The 20,985-nt window shown below is 52.0% G+C and overlaps 4 protein-coding genes across 4 annotated transcripts; 2 read left to right on the top strand and 2 right to left on the bottom strand.

The window, feature by feature from the left end:
* Positions 1-9,420: 9,420 nt before the first annotated feature.
* On the top strand, positions 9,421-11,489 carry PG985_015780 (uncharacterized protein; the record flags this gene model as incomplete). The annotated part of the gene is made up of 4 exons (XM_066835546.1): positions 9,421-10,148; positions 10,204-10,268; positions 10,314-10,837; positions 10,893-11,489. The coding sequence occupies 4 exons, from the start codon at positions 9,421-9,423 to the stop codon at positions 11,487-11,489; spliced, it is 1,914 nt and encodes a 637-aa protein (XP_066676749.1).
* Positions 11,490-13,366: 1,877 nt separating this feature from the next.
* PG985_015779 (uncharacterized protein) lies at positions 13,367-14,339 on the top strand (the record flags this gene model as incomplete). The annotated part of the gene is made up of 2 exons (XM_066835545.1): positions 13,367-13,426; positions 13,548-14,339. 2 exons carry the CDS (start codon positions 13,367-13,369, stop codon positions 14,337-14,339), a joined length of 852 nt encoding a protein of 283 aa, XP_066676748.1.
* Positions 14,340-15,410: 1,071 nt separating this feature from the next.
* Positions 15,411-16,304, bottom strand: PG985_015778 (uncharacterized protein; the record flags this gene model as incomplete). The annotated part of the gene is made up of 1 exon (XM_066835544.1): positions 15,411-16,304. The coding sequence occupies one exon, from the start codon at positions 16,302-16,304 to the stop codon at positions 15,411-15,413; it is 894 nt and encodes a 297-aa protein (XP_066676747.1).
* A 693-nt stretch (positions 16,305-16,997) lies between these two features.
* PG985_015777 (uncharacterized protein) lies at positions 16,998-17,683 on the bottom strand (the record flags this gene model as incomplete). The annotated part of the gene is made up of 3 exons (XM_066835543.1): positions 16,998-17,306; positions 17,369-17,446; positions 17,504-17,683. The coding sequence occupies 3 exons, from the start codon at positions 17,681-17,683 to the stop codon at positions 16,998-17,000; spliced, it is 567 nt and encodes a 188-aa protein (XP_066676746.1).
* Positions 17,684-20,985: the final 3,302 nt, after the last annotated feature.

Below are 20,985 nucleotides of genomic sequence, written 5' to 3'. Positions count from 1 at the left end.
GGCCTTTGAGTCGAGATCCTGGTATGTAACCGCATAAGTTCAAAATCGTATTTTAGTCGAAGCTGTGTAGAGAAGCTCAGTGAGAACGCCAAATCAGATGCATACATAGTCAAATGTAACCGCCACCCCCATTTGGTACTCGCAAGACCAAGATAGTGGCAGCTCGTATATCTCAACCCCGAATCGGGTCATTCCCCTTGTTCAATGCGAAGCAAACTGGCCGCCACGGTTAAGATCGACACAGCACCACCTCGCTATCCAACATACGTATCGTCCATATCGTCCATATGCCCGGCCTAAAATATCATGTAACCGAGTCAGTTATATGAAAAGATCAATCAACTTATTACTTTTGAGATGATCAAATCAAAACACAAGCCGCAGCAGTGTGCTGGCCGGACGAAGTGAGGTCAATCTTCGCGGATACTGGGTTTAGTATGAGGTCGCAAGCGCTCTATAGTTCTCCCTGTAACGGCTTTGAGTGATCGCATCTAACACATATAATCAAAAGCTGCAGCAGGCTGAGAACGTATCAAGATGCCAGGGTGTCTCGCAGAGGCTATGAGAGGACCACAACTATCCCATCTCACATCAGCAGGGAGCCTTGACCATGAAGGATACTCAAACATCATCTTCCATCGGCCTCGGAAGATTCTTTTCAACCCCTCCCTTGCCGAACCCAGCTACACGATGTCCGTAGAATGCGGAATGCGAAGCCAACAAGTAACTTCTCCCGCGGGCCGATAAGGCAGTGACTATTATCAGAGATGGTGATAGTAGGTGCAGCGCAACATACACTATGTGTCATTCAAATCATGCATAAATGTGAGGGAGTTCTTTGGGTTGTAAGTCGGTATGGAGGCAACGGGTTAGCCCTCTTCACTAATAACACCAAACCAACCCTGGGCAATATCGGCCAATTCTATTGACAGCACCCCTCAAAGAATGGCCCCTGGTCCCAATGCTGGTCATCTAAGTACCGCCACTCACATGCTTAACTTAATACTGATAATATACAACATCTTCGGCCGCCTAGTAGATCAAGTATATACACAATGGGAAAGGGGTCGGTTGGTGGCTGGTTACGAAGCTCATCCGCCTTGGAACAGTCAAGCCAGCTCCGAGGGTGGCTCAACAACACGAAGATCATTACAGTGTCAGTCCAATACTGAGCTTCGATTGGTGTTTCCCAGCTGGGGAGTACGCAGATCTCATGTGAGTCCCAAGCACCATCGGCCAAGTTCAACAATTAGCAAGTCAAACCTACCCCTCAAGGAGAAAGCCCCATAGAAGGACGACATTGGCTGAACCCTCAGACGAATACTGTCAAAGCCATCCTACTGAAGCCCCTCCCCAGCCGCATTTGCCGCATGTCTCGGCTGAGAAGAGGGTGAGGAATGTCGCATGGCAAGCCCCACGGCCAGCCCAGCCAATCTCCTCAACGATATAGGGCTGGAGTGTAGGTTTACGCCATCCCGTCGTCCAGTGTCCGTCCATCCGAACGGACGTATATCCCGCATGAGCATTAGTCGGGATAAGCAATGCCACTAGGAGCCAAAGCCATGTGCTGGTTGGCGTTGACGATGTCTCTTCGGCCTTCGGCCAAGTCGCGTGTGCGTAGCGGTGTATGTACATCTACATCTATATCCCCTCAGCCGTCAAATGCTATGTATGTAGCATCCTGCAAACTCTTCCCAGCCCGCCGAGCCCGGTGCAACTTTCGGAGCTGTATGTGCACCGTCGCCATCCGGCGATGTCATTCGCGCGAGAAACGACCTGGCAACAAGGCGAGGAAGGACGTCAATCCTTGTCTGGCATAGCAATGTGACCCTGGAAGCAATATGGAACGGACCGACCTCGACTCCCGTGCGTGCGGACAAGCTTTGCGCAGCGACGTTGCTATGCCTTCAAAAGTACACGTATGTAGCAGTCAAGTCTCTTCTCCAGATACATACTTATTAGTTATTCCTCGTCATCGGTAATCTGCGCACTTGGGAAACTCATGACCCTCCCGACCAACGACTCTGGAGTTAGCAAAAGTATTTTGGGCCTTGAGCGAGGATACATGACAGCGCCTTGCCACTCCCTCGACCAGCGGACAATTTCACGCAGCAGCAGTGTCGTGCGAGCGTGCCTGGGACGGAGGCTTTGCCCCACGAAGCTTGTGTCTCACTACTGTGAACGGCGGGAAGATAGGCCGGTTTTGGGAAGCCCAGACCTTCAGGATAGCGGTGGGCGGAAGGCAGAGAACCCGGGGGTATGTCTTTCCCAAAACCTCCAAAAAGCCAGTCCCGTCCGGCCCATTCGCCATAACGCCACTTTGACGCTTGCCGTTTTAGCCTTTGGGACTGCCTGTGTACTGTAGTAGTATTCGTCCCGCGGACATTACAGGCCGCGTGTAATTGCTCTCTATGCTGCATACTGTAGCCGGCTAGCCTATGACGGCTACCTTTGTGGGTGGCCTTCTACGACCACATCTAGAAGCTCGCGGACGATTCTGGGCCAGTAGATGGTCCGCCTTGTACAATAAGTGAATCAACTTTAGTGTCATACGAACGGTTGACCGTCCCTCTCTATATGAACAGCCCTATTGCAGGAAGCCACTCGAAGCACTCCATCGTGCAGTACTTGGCTGCAAGTCGGTGTGTACACATTGGTCGCGGTGCCGTGCCTTATTAGCGTGCGAAAGTGGGAGTTCGGTGACGTAAAATACGCTCCCACTCGGAAGGAACCGTTAAGTCGGCGTTTCTCAAGGGCATGGAAGTGTCTTGGTGTCTCGATGAATGTGCAGTTGGCTTGGTTGCCCGCGCTGGGGGTGTGCTAGCTTCTACTCTGGCCCGAAGGATCGTGATCTCTCAAGTGTTATAAGCTTACAAGCTCCGTGGCTACGCTTCAGTGATCCGCTTCTTCGGTTGTGCATCCGAACGTGTCGCTCATACTATATTTCTCGGGGTTATAGAATAGTGAGTGCTATTCTATAATTTGTGAGATCACGATAGATTTTTGCCGTTTTCGACCAAAGTGGTGCTGCTGCGTGAGCTCACCCTTCGGTAGCTAGTGGACTCCTCGCAGGTGATATGGTAAATCCGAACAGGACAAGTAATCCCTTCTAAGCCTTGTGATTTTGTAACAGGTTGCAGGCCCGCTCCGAGTGGATTCGTCGAGTAGTATCCCTCCATGATCAACGGCCGATCTCGAGAATGTATGGAGAGATGTAATGGGTAGGTGAAGCAAAATGCTACAACATCGAAAGTGGCCTGTACGTGTATTCGGAGTGGACCTGGGACTGGCCCACGATACGGACATTACTTCTGCTTCTCGTACATAAGTGGTGTGCGAGCCCCGGCAGTTCTCGTGGTGCGTGGTGCGTGGAGCGATGGTCTGCCCTGGGTATGCCAAAAAAGACATTGTCCATATGGCCTGGAAGTCCTGCATGAGCCGATGGAGATGATGCAGTCTCGAAAGACCGCTCTTAAGAATGGTAACCGGAAATTTTCTTCGGGGTCAACCGAAATTGAGTTTTCGACAATTAGCTCTGTATGGCATGCGATTGGCTTCTCGGAGTACTGAGAATCTGCACAGCTATTGACTATTGGAATCGTGGCCTTGCGCAAGCGCCGAGGGACTTGCCATTCTTAGCCATAGGCGGATCTCGATGGCAAGCTAAAGTAGGATTGACCCAGACTCCTGGATTCATTAGCAGCCGGTGTGGTCCGCTAGAGAGCGTTGGCAAGAGCATTTATGCGATTCAAGATCCACCAGCCGCCTGTTGTATATACCTTTGATCTTGAGCTCTCTCCTTGGTTGCTCAGTCGCGCTCGGGCAGCTGAGAATCAGCAGGCTCAGAGGCAAGTTGGCCGTGATGCGTCATTCAGAATATTGTACACTCACGAAGGGCTGGCCAGATATTGGATAAAAGCATTCTTGGTGAGCCCAAGATTGCAGCAGTATCGAGTGTTAAGACGTCCCACAGCGAAGTTGTTAGCGCACCTAGCCGCTGGACCTAGACAGCTTGAGCGGGTACAGAGATCGTACCATAGAGGCGACGGACAGGAAGTGGCTGGTGACCTAGATCCAGTGCTTACTTATAGACATTTGGAGTCAGGGTATCGTCATCTGCTTGCTGTGGGTTAAGTCCCCAGTAACAATAGCCGGTATCCGCTGTTCGTTGAGATGTTGACCAGAACAGCGTGGCCGATACATCTGATCTGCTATGACATGTGGCATACTATGCATCAGACAGAAAATCTCTCAGTAGTACCTTATCAGCTTGACGTATCTCACGTGATGGTGACTCCCGTCAGTGCATATCAGCCTGGAAACATCTTGCGCGAGAAAAACCGGGGGCCACGATGTTCTACGCCTTTAGCCCATGGGCGTGAACTGTAGGCGTGGGCGTTATTCAAACATCGCTCTTGTATCTTGCCTCGAGCTGACCTAGAACATGGCCGGCAATGCAATGCAGCGTACAGACCCGCCATCGAGCTGGGGGTAAAGAAAACATGCGATATCCAGAATGCCATATCACCAGGTGCGGGGTGGCTTGAGAGCAGAATTGCTTCCTGGGCAGCCCTGGCACCGCCCCAATAGAGACGAGCATGCACTTGCCACATTGAAGACAAGCATAAAACAAGCATAATGGTGGTCATACGGGGACAGGAACGCGCCACGCTGCTGACGAACGGCCGGATTGTCGCTCGGGGTTCACAGAAAATATTAATGAAAACGGCCCCAAGATTCCCAAAAGTCGATGGATTGGCAGGGGCTACGGTGTACCGGCATGAACCTCGTATCAAAAAGCAGCCAGTAGCGGGGCGCCTGGTCGGGTTTCTGACTTTGTCCCCATGTCTGCTTGTTGGGGATCGGCGCAAAAGAGACCCCGTTCTGGCGATTGATCCAGCACAAAGAGGTGGCAAATATGCATATTGGCTCGTTGGGTATCCGCGAACGCCAGATGCCGCAGGTGCGGGCTAGAGTGGTTGAGGCTGAGTGACATGACTAGCCCGGCGCGGGGAGGATCCAATGAGCAGAGGGTGGTGAAAATCGGCCGAGGCCGATGTTCAAACGGAGCCCGGCCCATATCAGAAGGTGATCGACATTGATCTTGACCGAATCCGTGCAGATTTGGCCACCCGCAATGGCGCGTTCGCCCGCTGCAGGGCCCTTTTTTGCCTTCTTCCGCACCAAGGCACCAGACCAGGCACAAGAGGGTGAACGGGTTCTGAACGGGGGTTGGTTGGCCGAGGAGATGTGGTATCGGTCGTGGCATCAAGCATGTTATGTTTACATGATAAGTAAGGTACGGGCTGGGTGGGAATAGGGCTGCCGGGTACCCGAAGGTACTTGCCAAAGTCAATTGATGGCATTTGCAGGTTGAAACAAGGTTGTTGAAATGTCCTAAAGCTGGTAGGTCCCTGCTACGGAGAAATCGCAAGTCGCTAGGCCGGAGAAAACCCTCCGCCGCCGATCTTCAATAACACTTTGTCTCTTTGGATAGAAGGCAGAGCAAGCAATTTTCTTCGCTGACAGGTGAACAACATCACCAGTAAACCAAAAATCAAACTACCAAGAGACTGCTGTGCTGCCGTTCCTGGCCGATACCAGGGAATTTCGTATACCACGTACAACGCAGGTAGTTCGCATGTAATTGTCGTTCGCACCAAGATGCCACAACATTGAACCTGGATTCCATTCTTCATGGTGCACCAGTCAACCAAGATGTACTGTTATGTCCGCCCGCACCATCTCTGCAGACGGACGGCTGAGACAAAAGGCATTGCAAGAAATTGCTGTTTGAGGCAGTAGCCGTGTTGATCAACCAATTGCCCGGGACCCAAAATATCGTGAATTGGATACTGAATTGGAGACGTTAGGGACCGACTCTTGCATGTTAAGTACAATGCTTCGTTCGTCTAGGTGCGAAGCTAGGAGTAGCGTGAAGTGTAGGTCACGCCACAGATGTCGTCGAAGTTGGCTGGCTAGGATGCGGGATTGTGCGATCTCCATCCCCAAAGCTGTGCTCCTGTGGTCGCAGTCTGGGAATTCGACAGTGGCAAAATGGCATGTGCGGCCGACAACCAAGCGGCCTTGGTTTTTTGTGGCCTAAGAATTCCCATCAGCCACAAAACACGCTAATTCCAAGCCATGCCACGATGCCGTTCCAGCCCAGTTTGACCTTCATGATGGACTGACTCGCAGCCAGCATGGGCTAGAAGCCGCCAGGTAGGAAAAGACAAAAGCAACTTTTCCGGTGGCAATATAATGAATCAGCATTGGAGAAATCGCCAACCTGGCCAAGTGGTTTTGAGGCTTGCACTATTTCCACGAATTGCTGGCCGTGGCTGGTCCCGAGAGAGCTTGCGGCCCCCTACGCTACAGTACGGGCTACACCACGCTAAACTGACTCGTCCATGGCTTTTGCCCCCACGTTCAACAGCGACGTTGGGGAAACAGCTTCTGATGGTGTTGTAAGTACAGTAGCAGGACCGTAAGCAGTGACCCGTCGTAGCTTTCATCTCAATCGGGATACTAGATGCTAGACCATTCAGTACAGTAACAGACTGTGCGTTGGCATGGGAATGAACATAAACTCAAACGGTTAAAATCGGGCGAATAAGATGCTGACGATACAGCAGCATGAACGCCGACCAGTACTCAAGCAACCAGTCGCAGAATTTTTTCTCTCTTCTGCTTACGATTTTTCGGTGGTCTCCACTCCATAGCAAATTGAACAATGCGCCAGGGTCTCTTCTCCCCCAATTATCGAATAGATACGACATGCCGGCCGGGCAGCAGCCCGGTAGGTATCCAAGCAAGACCCAGGCAGGATGATGACAGTGTGATACTGCCCGGCATGTACGTATCTTGGTAGCTACGTACTGTACTGTACCGGCAGCAGGGGAGGTCGTGGTGCAGCTGACGCCACCGTTCACCCCAAGGTTTTTCCTTCTCATTTAGCCGAACCACCATCGACATCATAATCGCCCACCTTGACACGGTCCGCTGCACGGCCAGGGGCAGGGATCTGGCACCATTTCATCGTCCGCTCCTGGTGTGGAGATGGGAAACCACTGTCTTTCCTATTGCAAAATTCCCAGGCCACACAAGAATCCCATTGCGGCTGATACCGAAAGTTGGCCTGCCCATTTCATCATCCTTAGTAAGGATCATCCGGTACACGTTACTGTTACTGCGTTCATGGATTTACGCCACCCGACCAGTAGTAATTCAAGTTACATATTTTTGGACGGATGGAGACCAAGATGAAAACTTGCTAGAGACAGTGAGAAATCGCTTTGGCCATTCTGAACGGAGGGGAAACCCGCTGGGGTGCCTGCGAAGACATGCATTGGCAGGGTCAGGTCAGTCTATGTGCGAGGTCTGGACCGGTCCGCCTTCGGTCTCCATGCCCATCTAATTCTTTGCTCTCCATGCCATGCGAACCAAACAAGATGGTGATGGATCATGGTGAACTGTGGTGTGCCTTTTTTTTTTTTTTTTTTTTTTTTTCTTCTTCTTCTCTTTCTCCTTTTCGGTACGGTGGCTGAGGTTATGGACACAGTCCGTCTGATCTTTTTACATCATCCCCCCAACGGCTGGGTCTAGGTTAGTCTCTTCGCGGGAGTTCCCAAGAATCCCAGAGAGCCCATGGCGCAAGCTCTAACTCAGCAACATGCAGCCCAACGGGCGGTTTCTGTGCATACATGCCTACCTACATCCTACTTTGCTGTGTAAGGTAGCGACAGATGATAACTGACATATTTCCTTTTTTTTTCCTTCGTCCTACCTAATGACGAATTTGGGCTCCAGCGCCACGCTCCATGGGCATTGAGAGAGAGGGACAGTGCGGGCTGGTCACTGAACTCTACAGATATTGCAGCTTTGCCCTGTTTCACTCGCATATCTGACGCCAAGTGAGATTGACAATATTCCCCCGGTCGTTGGCCGAGTCCAGAACGTTTGCGGCTAAGTGTGTGCCAGTGTGCCCTCCTGCATCTTGGGGGGTACATATCAAGAGGTACTTTACTGTATCGAGTATTTCTCGTGGGACCGCCTGGGACCCCTAGAGGAACCCCCTTCCCAGGATAGCCACGGTGGCGAAAAACGAAGGAAACACCTCCCCGATCAGAACCCGGTCTCCAGCGAATCCCATGCCACATTCTGCGCGAGACAGATTCCCTTTTCCTCCTCGTCCCCAATTTTGTTTCTCGTGGCAGTAGGATGGCATTCGTGAACGCCAATCGGCTACGTTTGCTACCGTGCAAGGGTTATGAACATGCTGCCTCTCCATGATCGTCATGTTGGGCACATCCTGTACGAGTACCGTACCCCGGCACGGCGGAAGGTGGGTGGACTGGCAGCTGGACAGACACCTACCCTACATACCGACTACTGGCCTGTTCCCACAATCGCCTGGCTCTCTTCATCGTCTCATCTCCTGGAGACCCAGCTAACTGCCTGTCTCCATAACCCATGTACGTACGTGCTTCTACATGTGTCCGAGACGGCTTTAAGACCCCCAACCTACCACTCCCGTTCATTAGCCACCCGCACCGTCGCGAGTCGTCATCTTCCCTGCATGTATAAGTCACACTTCATATCGCGAGAGACTACGAGAAGGGCAAAGATTGCCGTTACACTCTATCAAGGATCCCTGCCCCCCCTTGCCATCTGCAACCGACAGCCCCAGAAGACCCTAATTTAGCCACACCACTTGCTTCTCATCTTCTATCAATTTTTATTATTTCTCGGTTCTGCGATACAGACTCCCGGGCCAGCCTGCTACTAGAGCTCGAAGCGACCCTTGAAGGATTCTTGTCCTCTGGCTTTCTCCAGTCTGTCATCATTGCAGAGTTCCTGCAGCCATCGCCCATCCTGCCTGCACTCAGCCTCACCAGACGTGACCGTACTGCCTACTGGACGGCCTATCAATATCCTCAGCCCTCTTCAACACACGTCTTTCTTCGATTCGGACCCTGCTGTTCCCGGCTTCTGGACGATTCTTATACTTGAGATTCGGTTCTCTTACCCTAGTAGAAGATCACTTCTGCTCTCGGATTGGACGTCGCCCAAATCCGGATATCCCTGCTCCCAGTCTATTCGGAGCATCGCTTAGAGGTACAACATAGGTCTCTGTCGAATACAGCGCCAATTCGCTTGCCGTGGCTCAGCTGTATGTGTCGTGGTAGAAGGTTACCTGACACTCTTCTAGCTTCCTCACTGTTTCGTTGGAGTCGCCGCCCCAGTTCCAGACTGCAGCGCAAGCGCTCGACTTTCTTAAAAGACTAGAGCTTCCCCAGGACGATACCTCTGCTATAACCGCACTGCGCCGGCGTCGCTTCACAATCGCTTAAACTCTCTGGCCCGCCCTCGTTATTGCAGCTCTGCGCAGTTTCCTTCGTCTGTCATTACACAGCTCCAATGGGTGATGCTCCACCCAATGCAAGCTCAGCCAACGACCTCACTCATCCCGAGGCTCTCGGCGGCACTTTCCAGGGCTCGCTATCAACCGACGACCAGGGCAACTCAACCGGTTCCTATGTAGGGCACTCGGCGTTCCAATCCCAACAACACTTCGACCCTTCCCATAATGCCTTCTCGGCCCAGTTCGGTATGACACAGCCACAGGTCAATGGGCGGGTAGGCCCCTACAACATGGGTGCTATGGCGAACGCGTTGCCGCAGACCAACTACCGGCCGACTTACAATCAAGGCGCACAGCCGCGTTACAACACTGGCGGGCCGCCTCCTGGTGTTGCTCACTCCATGCCTCAAATGGCCCAATATGGGGGCCATACGGCCGTTAACCCTATCATGGGACAACAATACTACATGCCTCACCACCCCCAAGTTCAACAGTTCTACAATCACCAGCTCGCGCCCTCACAACAGGCGGCCAACATGTCTCCCAGACACAACATGGCCTACTACCCAAGCCAAGTCATGATGAACCCTGCGCAACAGCAACAACAACAACTTTCAGGAGGCTACTACTATGGACAGCCGGGAGCATATGCTGGCCAACCCCAGGCTGTTCCGGCACAAATGATGCCTGGGCAGTTCATTGCATCTGGCCCTCGCGGGGCATCCCCTTCCGGACCTCAGGACCAATTTGGGCCGATGTCGGGTCTTGGTGCTGCAGATGGTCTGTTACACGGAACTATTGTTTCCATTGATTAATATATCACTGACATTCTCTCTTAGAAGCGTCACGAAACCGTTCCAACGTCGTCCGTGGCCCTCCCCCGTAAACCACGGCAGAGCGGTTAGTATGCAGCCCAACTTTTCAAGATGACATACTCATGTCTTTCTAGGAAATGCTATTTGGATTGGAAATTTGCCACCGCAGACTGATCTGATGAGCTTGGTCTACCATGTGTGCCAAGAAGCAAGCGGCCTCGAGTCCCTGTTTCTGATATCTAAGAGTAACTGCGCTTTTGCGAACTTCAAAGACGAACAGAGCTGTGTTACGGCGCAACAGAAGCTTCACGACTCCAAGTTCCAATCTGTACGACTCGTCAGCAGACTACGCAAGAGCACCGTCGAAGGTACTGCAGGTCAAACGGCACCGACTGGCCCTGCCGCCACATCTCCGCATGCGCAGGTTGCCCCTGTCGAAGCCCCAGAGGATCAACCGGAGGCGAAACCCGAGCCGCACACCACAACCGAGAAAGTGCCCGATGACCACAAGGAAGCGCCGGCCGTCGATGGCGTTACACAAAAAGACAAATTTTTTATATTGAAAAGTCTTACAGTCGAAGATCTGGAGCTCAGCGTGAGGAACGGGGTTTGGGCCACACAGTCTCACAACGAAGAGGCCCTTAATGACGCGTATAAGGTTCGGAAAATGATACGGCACTCATGCAGAGCCTCTGCTAACTATGATACTACAGGCAGTTGATAATGTTTACTTGGTGTTCTCTGCCAATAAATCAGGGGAGTATTTTGGATATGCCAAGATGACATCGCCTATAAACAACGACCCAGCTGCGGCCATTGAATTTGCACCCAAGGCCCAAACAGCCACGGATTCCGACTTGCCGAAAGCTATTCCGACCGAAGCGACTGAAAACTGTCCACGAGGCAACATTATCGATGATTCGGCCAGGGGCACAATCTTCTGGGAGATCGAGCGAGATGACGCAGACACACCGGAAACCGAGTCGGAAGTGGACGATACAGCGAGCGCGCATGACGGTCAGGATGGCGAGGGAGGCTCCAAGGCCTGGGGAAAGCCATTCAAACTTGAATGGTTGTCGTCTTCGAGGTTACCGTTCTACCGCACTCGCGGGCTACGGAATCCGTGGAACTCCAACAGGGAGGTCAAGATCGCACGAGACGGTACCGAACTGGAACCCTCGGTGGGCCGAAGACTTATCGGCCTGTTCAATCGAGTGCAGTCTCCTGCGCCCATGGCGATGGGGATGCGGCAGGGGATGACGATGGTGGCAGGATACCCACCCCCGATGCGAGCTCCATTTCCCCAATAATGGGGTCGAACGGCGGCAGATTCACTTCACGCACGCGCGATTCAAGACGGTGTGATTTTGTTACGACTTGAGATGGTATCCCCAGTACGAGCAAGTCTCGGGCTGCTATGCAGGACATAGCCAACTTTAATTGTATACAGAGAATCATAGTTCGCCATCGAGACGCTATCATGGCTGCACTTCACCGCCTGGTAGCACACAACCCCCGTAGCCGCGATTATATCGAATAATCAAAAGAAAAAGAAAAATTCCAAGAGTTGCCAATTGTCTGGCCCCCTACCCCTTCGCTCGCTCCCCAATTCTGTCGGTCCGGAATAGCCTTGAATGTGGCAACCTCACGCGAGCTAGCATCGATACCCAATCTGTCAAACTTGTGGTAGCTTCATCAGGATGCTTGTACCATGTAAAGTGACCGCGCTTATGCTTTCCCTGCCTGTCTGAGTCCAGACCCCCCCGCCCCACACCAGCTTGACAATACAGTACCACTACTATTGAATTGTGCGCACCAGACACCATATTTCCGTTCCTCCGTCCCCTCCGCATGTCACGGTAGCGACACCATCACGTCATCCCAACCATGGTTGCTGCTTGCTTGCTCCCCAACCCCAAAGCTCGAGGCGGCAGGTTGCATAAAGCCGAAGCGGGAAGACTATTACCATCTCGGTCGAATGCGTATAGATCACGCAATGCCGAGCAAACACCGCGAGAGTAAAGTTACATGCTTATGTTGCTTGGGCTACCTGTCCAAGCTGCCGGGGGTGTAACAATGTACCGTACCGCCTACCTAGACCTCCAGACTTGTCTCGACCCGGGGGGCTGCATACCACGGGCATTCAAAATCAAGGGGCCCGGGCTGTTGTTTTCTGTGTTGCTTGCCCGTGTGTAATCAGCGATCGGAAGATTAATTGGTTCAGACCTTCGGCGGAAAAGCCGAGGGAGGAAAAAGCAAGGAGCTTTGCTGCTGTCAGTAACACAGAATGACGTCTGCCAAGACTGATCCAAGCAGCAATTGAGCAACCTGGCTATCGGATTTTGGACATTCCCATCTCCAAGTTACCTTGGGGCACAAGTCGGAAAGCACTTGGACGTGGGCCAGTTGGTAAGTGCGACATGCGCATCATGGCATTGCATGCGAGATCGTTGTTTGCGTGTCTTTCTCCTTGTATGTTTAATGGTGCAAGTTTAGCCACGGTAGCTATGATCTCATATCATGTAGGAAAATTCAGCTTCGTCCAATCTTCTCCAGTCTCATGTGCCAGTACTGTATTACCTTACGCCAGGAACAGGCGATGATGCAGTACACCGTGCTTGTGTGCCACCCACTACGTATTGGTTCACCTTGCAATTGGGAATCAAGGACTGTACATTAGGTAGCAGAATTCATATCCCCATTGACCGCCAATCCAAGCACTCTACAATTTATTTGTTGGACTTCTGTTTCTAAGAGGAACATAGCATTGGACAATTGTCCAAATGTGTAGGAGGCTACTACAATTGAAGGCAGTCTCTCTTGTGGCTAGGTATTAACTGATTGTATGAGTAAGTATCGTCAATTGATGTAGCTCTCGCTCCTCGGTTATTGAATATCCAATCTATTAATAGCCGAGATCAAGCTTGAGCACGGGCCAAACCTTACCAAGCGCCCTCACACGCCCCTTTAACTGCATAGAAGCTTCTCGTTTGTTCAATATGTCCTGACGAATGATTCCAGGGGATGCCAGCAGCTTCGAGCAACCTCCACAACTCCATGGTCGGCATCGTCGGGTTCATTGTCGCGTGATTGCTAACCTGCAAACAGGCAACAACTTCCAATTTGCATCTTGTAGAAGCATCCATAGAGCATCTAGTAATTGATAGAGTGTTCCAGCTTATTCACAATGGAAGTTTCTCACGACTTCCTGACGATTGAGGAAGCTGCCTTTGACTATCCTTTGACTGTGATTTCCGTGTATAAATGAAGCAGCCAACTCCGTGATAACTTCACTTCCTTCTTTCCTCCTCATCATCAACAACATCATCATCAGAGCACATCAACAGCTTACAACAACAAGCAAACAGCACCACAATAACATTTCAAGCATTTATATGCGATCTGCATCCAAATCCATCAAATCCACACTTCCTCGCAACATCACCAAAGTCATCTGCAACCCACACACCACCCGAAGCACCATGTCTCTGTTCGGTCCCCGCTTCTACTCGGCCCCCGAGCCCAACTTCTCGGGCCTCTTCCGCCTGATCGACGACTTTGACAAGTACTCGTCGCAGAACGGCCCCGAGGGCGCCGCCACCCGCCTTGGCCGCCACCACATCCCCACCTTCACCCCCAAGTTCGACCTCAAGGAGACGGAGGGCGCCTACGAGCTGCACGGCGAGCTGCCGGGCATCGAGAAGAAGAATGTCCACATCGAGTTCACCGATCCGCAGACCGTCGTGATCCGCGGCAAGGTCGAGCGCACTCACACCGAGGGCAATCCGCCTGCTGGTCTGCTCGAGGGCAGCAACAACATGAGCGGCGCCATCACTGAGGGCGGCGAGAAGGATGCTGAGGCTCGTCGCAACTCCCATCAGCCCACCGTCGAGGACGATCCCGAGGCCGACAGCACCGGCGCTCAGTCCACCCCCGCCACCACTGTCGCCGAGACGGTCAAGTCGGAGCACCAGAAGCCCGCTGCCCCCAAGGCCAAGTACTGGGTCTCGGAGCGCAGCATCGGCGAGTTCTCGCGCACCTTCAACTTCCCTACCCGCGTCGAGACCGACGAGGTCCAGGCCTCGCTCAACAACGGCGTCCTGGCCGTCATTGTCCCGAAGGCCAAGAAGCACGAGAGCCGCCGCATTGCCATCAACTAGAGCGGATGTTGAAGGAGCTTCCAAGCAACTTACACGATCTTGTACAATTCTTCACTGCGCTCCTTTCATCCCGCATCACAACACCACCACTCCATCGAATGTACCTTAATGGTAGGTAAATCTTTTTGTCTTCCCATTAGGTACACTTCTTACGATTCGATGCACACAACTCACGGATCCTCCAACGGTTCGAGAGATCTCCTTCGGCGTTTCACAGCGAGATGCATAATATGGCGTCTGACTTTCCTTTCATGCAATCATGACTTTCACGAGGAGTTACAGGGGGAGGAATCCGGTCATTCATATGGGGGGCGACTGCCGCTCCAAATTAATTAATCACTTGGTTTTGTACAATAGGCGATGATCAATAGCAATGAATCAAAATTCATAAAACAAAAAGCTCATTAAACCGTTACAAATGTAGTGTTGTGATGCCTTCTCAAGGTATGCTGATGCTGCACAGTATGCTTCTGATCAAGCTAAGGATGTGAATCTCGCTAAGGTGAGGTCGAATAGGGGATGTGCGACGAACGACCACCTAACTGGCAGGGGTCACATGGAGCGCAATATGCTTCAATCGCTTCACATACTGTGCGATACGCAATTCGTGACCCTGAACTGTGCGATTCCGTATGTCATGAAAAGAGTTCAATTTGAATGACTAAATTGATCTACACATCTGCATCTTTGGACGTGCATATTGCACGAAAAGGGTGCACCATGATCTTGGTGTATGCCTGCTTTTATATATATAACCTACACGAATATGCTTCATGAGCAATTCATACAGAATTTATACCGAGATCATTGGGTGCCGTGGCATGGGAAGGAAAAGGGGCTCGGGGAGGACTAGAGCAGTTATTGTTACATATTGTCTTCCTCACCGGATAGACAACGATGGATGACTACACTTACTGGAACCAGACCCTACCTTACACTGCGAATTTCCTCTATTGTTTCATTCAAATTACTTGTATGGATGAGAGCCAGACACCCCTGAAGGCAAGGTGCTGAACAACTCCTCACTCGGTCACCTCCCCACCAGCGGCTCCGGCGGTGGTACTAGGCTTCTTATTCTTCTTCCGCCACATCTTGCCGCAGTCTTTCGTCTCCTGACCCTCCCCGCAAGTGGGATGCGGTAGTTTCTGCAGCCCGAGGCCGACTAGGGGGGACATCCTCCGCCTCCCTCGGCGAGCATTGCTCCCTAGGGATAGCCTGAGCCCAATCCACCGTACCCGCGTATGCGGTCAACAATTGTACGATATCTTCATCATCTTCCTTTTCTTCCTTTACCTCCACCTCACTCTGGCCCTGATTCTCCTCCTCCATCTGAGAATCCGACAATGCCGCCATGCGATCTAGGCGCACCACAGTCATCGGACCGCTATACCGCGCGATGGGCGTGGGTCGGGGATGGAACAACTGATCGGCGACTGCCACTCGCGCATTACGGGCCGCCTTCTTCCTCCTTTCCGACGATCTCCATTTCCTTACTTCCTCTGTACCTACCTCTCCCTCTTCCTCTTCTTCGTCACCTCCACGGTCGCCATCACCCTGATCGTCATGGGCGGAGGCCATTCCGGGTCCAAATATATCGTGCCTAGGGGGTGCATTCGGGAATCCCGGACAGCAGCTCACTTCGTCATCATCATCGTCCGACATGACAATAAACCCAGGTCCAGTCTGGTCGCCGGACGCCCCATCCAGGGATGTTGTTGGGGGTGCAGACGACGGCGACGAAAGCATCTCGGGATGGATTTCCGCCACCACCTCCTCGTGCGCGTCTGCCTCTTCATGTATCATGAAAGAACGCAGGTACAGATCCGGCGTCCCTTCCACCACCACCCCCTGCAGAGGGTATATGCACCAGGGCAGCAGCCCCGAGGACCCGGATTCGCAGCCCGGGAGAACAGCATCCTCGTCGGTGGCATGTTCCTCCCTCTGCTGCTGCGGCGGCGGCGCCATGATCGCGACCTGGGTCAGGATGACAGTATGTACTGTCGGAATCTGCTTCTGGGTAAACAGTCATAAATCTCCAAGGCAAGTCACGGGCTCTTCCTAGTTCTGGGTAGAGTTACAAATGGCGTTGGCAGGTATGTAGTACCGATCCAAAGGTTGCTTATTCCCAAGATACTTACTTATATATATTATATATACCATGCCTGCCGGGTCTTTATGGCCGAAATGAAACTCATTACATGTGTGTACGTATTTAAGTATCCTTCGCTATGTTTCACAAAGAGCTGACAAGCAGGACCAAGACAAAGAAGAAGTTGCTCCTTGAGGACTAATACAAGCTCATTGAGTGATGATGCTTTGTCATATTGAAATATGCTATCTCGCAAGGCGTTGACAGCACTAGAAACACACGACGCAGACACTCAATTCCTGTAACGAAACCCATACGCGACTTGTGCGAGGCACCTCGTGAACGATGATAGATATGTGCAGGCATCCAAGCCGAAATTATGCTACCCTAAACACCGTGCTTCAATTCGCAGACTACTTATGGTTGCCAACTCGTCAACTCTGTGTCCTCGTACATTAGGAGTTGGGGTATCGCGTGGCGTCATGTAATCCGTAAAAAATATCAAATACAACCAACACCCTGCATTGCTCTTGCATCTCTCCTTCAATCCACCCAGCACCTTCTGTTTTTTACATCATGTAGGCGAAGGCGGCGACAGCCAGAGCGGCGGCGCCGTTGCCGAGGTAAGAGATGGCGGACATGGACACGCCAGCGCTCTTGGGCTGCTCAGAGGCCGAGGGCGACGGGGACGAAGCCGAGGAACCACCAGTGGGGGAAGGAGAGGCGCTGCTGCTGCTCTTAGCAGAGCCGCCGGACTCCTTCTTGGAGGGGTCCTTGCTGCCACAGTTGTCCTTGATGGTAGAGGTGCAGTTGTCCTGTCCAGTCTTGCTGCCGACGTTGGCGAGGTTGCATTCCGTAAAGGCCTCTTGGCAAGTGAACTAGAGAAGGTAAAGTTAGCATGGTTCGTGGCGTACACCAGAGCTCGGAGAGTGCGACATACGAAGTCAATGGTGTTGGTGTATTGACCGAGCTTGGGGTCCGATCCATCGGAACATTCGCACTCGTAGTTCAGGGTGTTCTGTATGGATAATCATTAGCATGGCAGTTCGTCGGGCGAGGTTTCAATAATACATACGAAGTCGCAAGTGTTCTTGGAAGACGGGGAGCAGATCTGGTCGCAAGCGTTGAGCTGAGCGCCACACCAGCCATTCCGTGTGCTGACGGACACCTTGTTGGTGTCGATGGTCCAGTTGGAGGCGGTCGCAGAGACGACAGTCAGCGCGGAGAGCGCGACGACGGCAACGTTGGCGAACATGTTGGGATGGTGGTGGGATTGGGCTGCAGATACGAGAAGATGTTATGTTAGAGCAGAATCTCCAATGTGCCAAAAGGACTGAAAGTGACGATTTTTTTGGAGTATGATGGTGATTTATGTATGGGAGAGGATGTCAAGTGATGTTTACCAAATGACTGGACTGACTGACTGTTTGAGGTTTGTTTGTTTGGTGATTATGATTAAGATGCTGGGCCGGCCCTCTCCACTTCGCTGGGAAGGAGAACTCTGAGTTTAAAGAGGTGGTAGGTAGGAGTAGTGGTGATAACAATCTCGGATACAATCACGGGAAGGCGTTGAATACTATGCAAATGAGTAGCCAGAAGAGAATTTGGAAATCGGGAGGGCAGGGTGGTTGTATTAAAAGCAGAAGGCACAACAGACTCACACACTCACACACACACACATCCGGGCCTAGGCGAGCGAGGACGAGGATAGGATGAGACCTGAGATGGGGAAGTTGGAGCTGCTGTCACGATCGTTGACCAGGATTAGGCCTAAATCCCTGCAACAATACGCCCTAAGCCGTGCTAGCGGTGCAGGGGTACATCCTGGTCTATCGGCCTATGTAGCATGTAGCCCCCCTGTAGCCCCATGACAGAAGTGGCTGGTGTACCTTGACTAGCCTCTTCTTGTCTGCTTTTCTGTCGGGTTCCTTGCCCGTCTGCTGAGCTCTGCCGACAAAAGTTAGAACGCCAAGGAACACGAGGTTCCTAGCAGAAACAGCTTCAATTGCCTTGGGCTGTCCAATCGAATCTCGATGTTTTGCTGCAGGCGAGTGAGTTTCTCTTCCCAGCCCTCCGATTGAAAAGCTCCCTCCCTCCATCTTCCCCAACCAACAGGAGTGAGCTAGCCAGGTACTTCCTTGCCTGCTAAGCCAGCATATCTTTGGATGATGCAAGTGATTCCTGATTCTTCTCAAGGTTCTCCATCTGTGGCGCTCAAGCTCCTTGCTCAGAAACATCGCGGCACGTTTGGACCGACTTCGAAAGTTCGGACAACGCTTGCGGCCAATAGCGTGCGAAATGGCGGTTTCCAGAGGTGGCCGCCATTCCCATCTTTTCCCACTGAAAGCAGTTTTTTCAGCATTCCATTTGCTGTAAGCGGCACGCCGTTGATCATTACTCGTTTGCGAAGAGTAATGACTGGGGTTTCTTTATCTCCGTCCCCATCGTGAGAAGGACCCAATTGATTACATAACGGCATTCGGACCAATCGAGGTTGGACCTCCAGTCTGTGAGCCTGTATGTTACGTCGGGGCTGTTGGCGGTCGCGGGAGGTCATGCGGACTACTGCACGACTGACCTCCCTACCCAGCCAACATGTACTTACCTCCTTACTGAATGGCATTCTGCATTTCATCACTCCCCCCAAACACGAACGCCAAGTTTCCTGATCTCGCCATGTCGCATGAGCCGGTTACTCCGTACCTACATGGACGAATCATCCGATGCCATACTTTCCCAACCTTCGCGTTGAGGTTAAGGTTGGTGCCTCTGCCCGCACCATCCATCAACCTTGGAAACCAGACGGGCTTGAAAAGTGCGATTTGACTAAGTTGAGTTTTCTGTCTCATCAGCTATCAACAGAGTGCTACCTACTGTAACTTCCTCGGCCCTCGCTCGTACGAAATGGCACATCAATTTCCTCGGGGGTCCACGCCTCATTTCAACGGTCGGCTGGACCGGCAACAATCTGGGCGATATTTTTCACGATCCCACTACCTCGAATGGCGGGACTATGGGCCTGGATGTTTTGGGCTGTCGATAAGAAGCTGGTTGGTGGTACCTCACCAGCCACACTCCACCCGTCGCCTAGTGCCTGATCTGCAAGACTACTGCTTTGGGGTGTTCTGTCCGGCGGTAAAAATCGCATCGAGACCAGCAAACCAACACCCATGTTCCTTCATTTTTCAACCTGCGACTCTTTCTCACGCATCTGAAACAGGATCCCGACCCTTCCACTTCTGCCTATGCGCGCCCATGTTGTTTGCAGCGTCCTCTCCCTCAGATCTGTCACTTGCATTTGGGCGGTCGGCCCTGTTGAGGATCACTGAATACTGGGCAGGCCGGGATAAATGGCCCAATTGCATCATGGATATTGTCTAGCTCCCTAGCTCCCCAGCGTGAGGCGAGGAAGCCTCTGCCGAACGCCAGCGCGTGAACGGACCAGATGAAAAGCCCAAGTGGATCGTTTGACACCTGTAAACCCGGCGGAAGAAGAAAAGCAAAGTACTACAATGCCACGAGCTGCTAACCTAGCCTGTGCGCCAATCGATACGGATTTGCTCTTGGAGAGGAACATTTGTTTAGCACAGAACGGCTGCAGTCAATCGATGGATACGGGTTTCGGCGCCCAGATCAATTTATCGCACAGCTAGAAGGGGCTGATGAACGGATTCCCGTCATGTCTTGCGCCTTTGATTGATCTGTACGCCTTATAAATAGAAGAACAAATACTGCATGTAACCAAATGGAGCATATTGCGGTCAATCTATTGAAGACTAATATCGTTGATATCTTGTAGCACGTGGGGTAAGAGGTCGCGGGTGTATCCAGGCCAACATTGACTCTCGCCTAAAGAGAAACTACCTACCTTGCAGGACATGATTATTTCTCCTTGGCCGATGAAGCTTTCCATATCACTCATTAGTAATCAATCCTATGCGACACGCATATACTCGAGAACTTCCTTTGCTTGTTGTCCAAACTTATGTCGAACACGAACATTTTTTACTTTTGCAAGCGCATTCGTTGCAGGTTGGAGCCGTCGGCCATAAATCCCCATGACTCGCTCGCCCTGTTTACCTGGGTCGGCTAAGCACCAGAGCTCTCCTCCAAGCAAGTGCGCTCCTCCCGCTCTCACATCGACGATCTTTTTGGTTGACTGAATAAAGAAAGATATTCCCGTTGAAAGCCGAGTTATGCCAAGCCCCTATTGAGATGGCTCCCGCCGGGCAGTGGAACTGATAGGCATTGATCTGTATGGGGTAAGTTCGGTGGCCAAGGGTGCAGAAGAATGGAACGATATCTTCCATCGACGCTGGCGCCATATAAATAGTTCCAATGGCGGCGGGGCTCGGGGATTCAATAAGTATTGCCAGCCCACTTGCCACCTCGGCCGCTTCCTTATACCGACATTGGGGGCTCATGCCGGCTCCCAGCGCCTGGACGCCCTGACTAACAAATGTCCCGTTACGAGTTTGGTGGAATATATACTCCTGGCCAATTTATCCAGCATTGCAGGTGTCGGCCTGTCGGGTGGTGCTTTCGATGCCAGCTGCA

Source organism: Apiospora marii (assembly GCF_038362585.1).
Source record: "Apiospora marii strain CBS 49790 chromosome Unknown utg000013l_segment0_segment0, whole genome shotgun sequence".
NCBI classification, from domain to species: Eukaryota; Fungi; Ascomycota; class Sordariomycetes; order Amphisphaeriales; family Apiosporaceae; genus Apiospora; species Apiospora marii.
The sequence above is the reverse complement of the archived record's forward strand: the minus strand, read 5'-3'. Positions and strand labels throughout refer to the sequence as shown.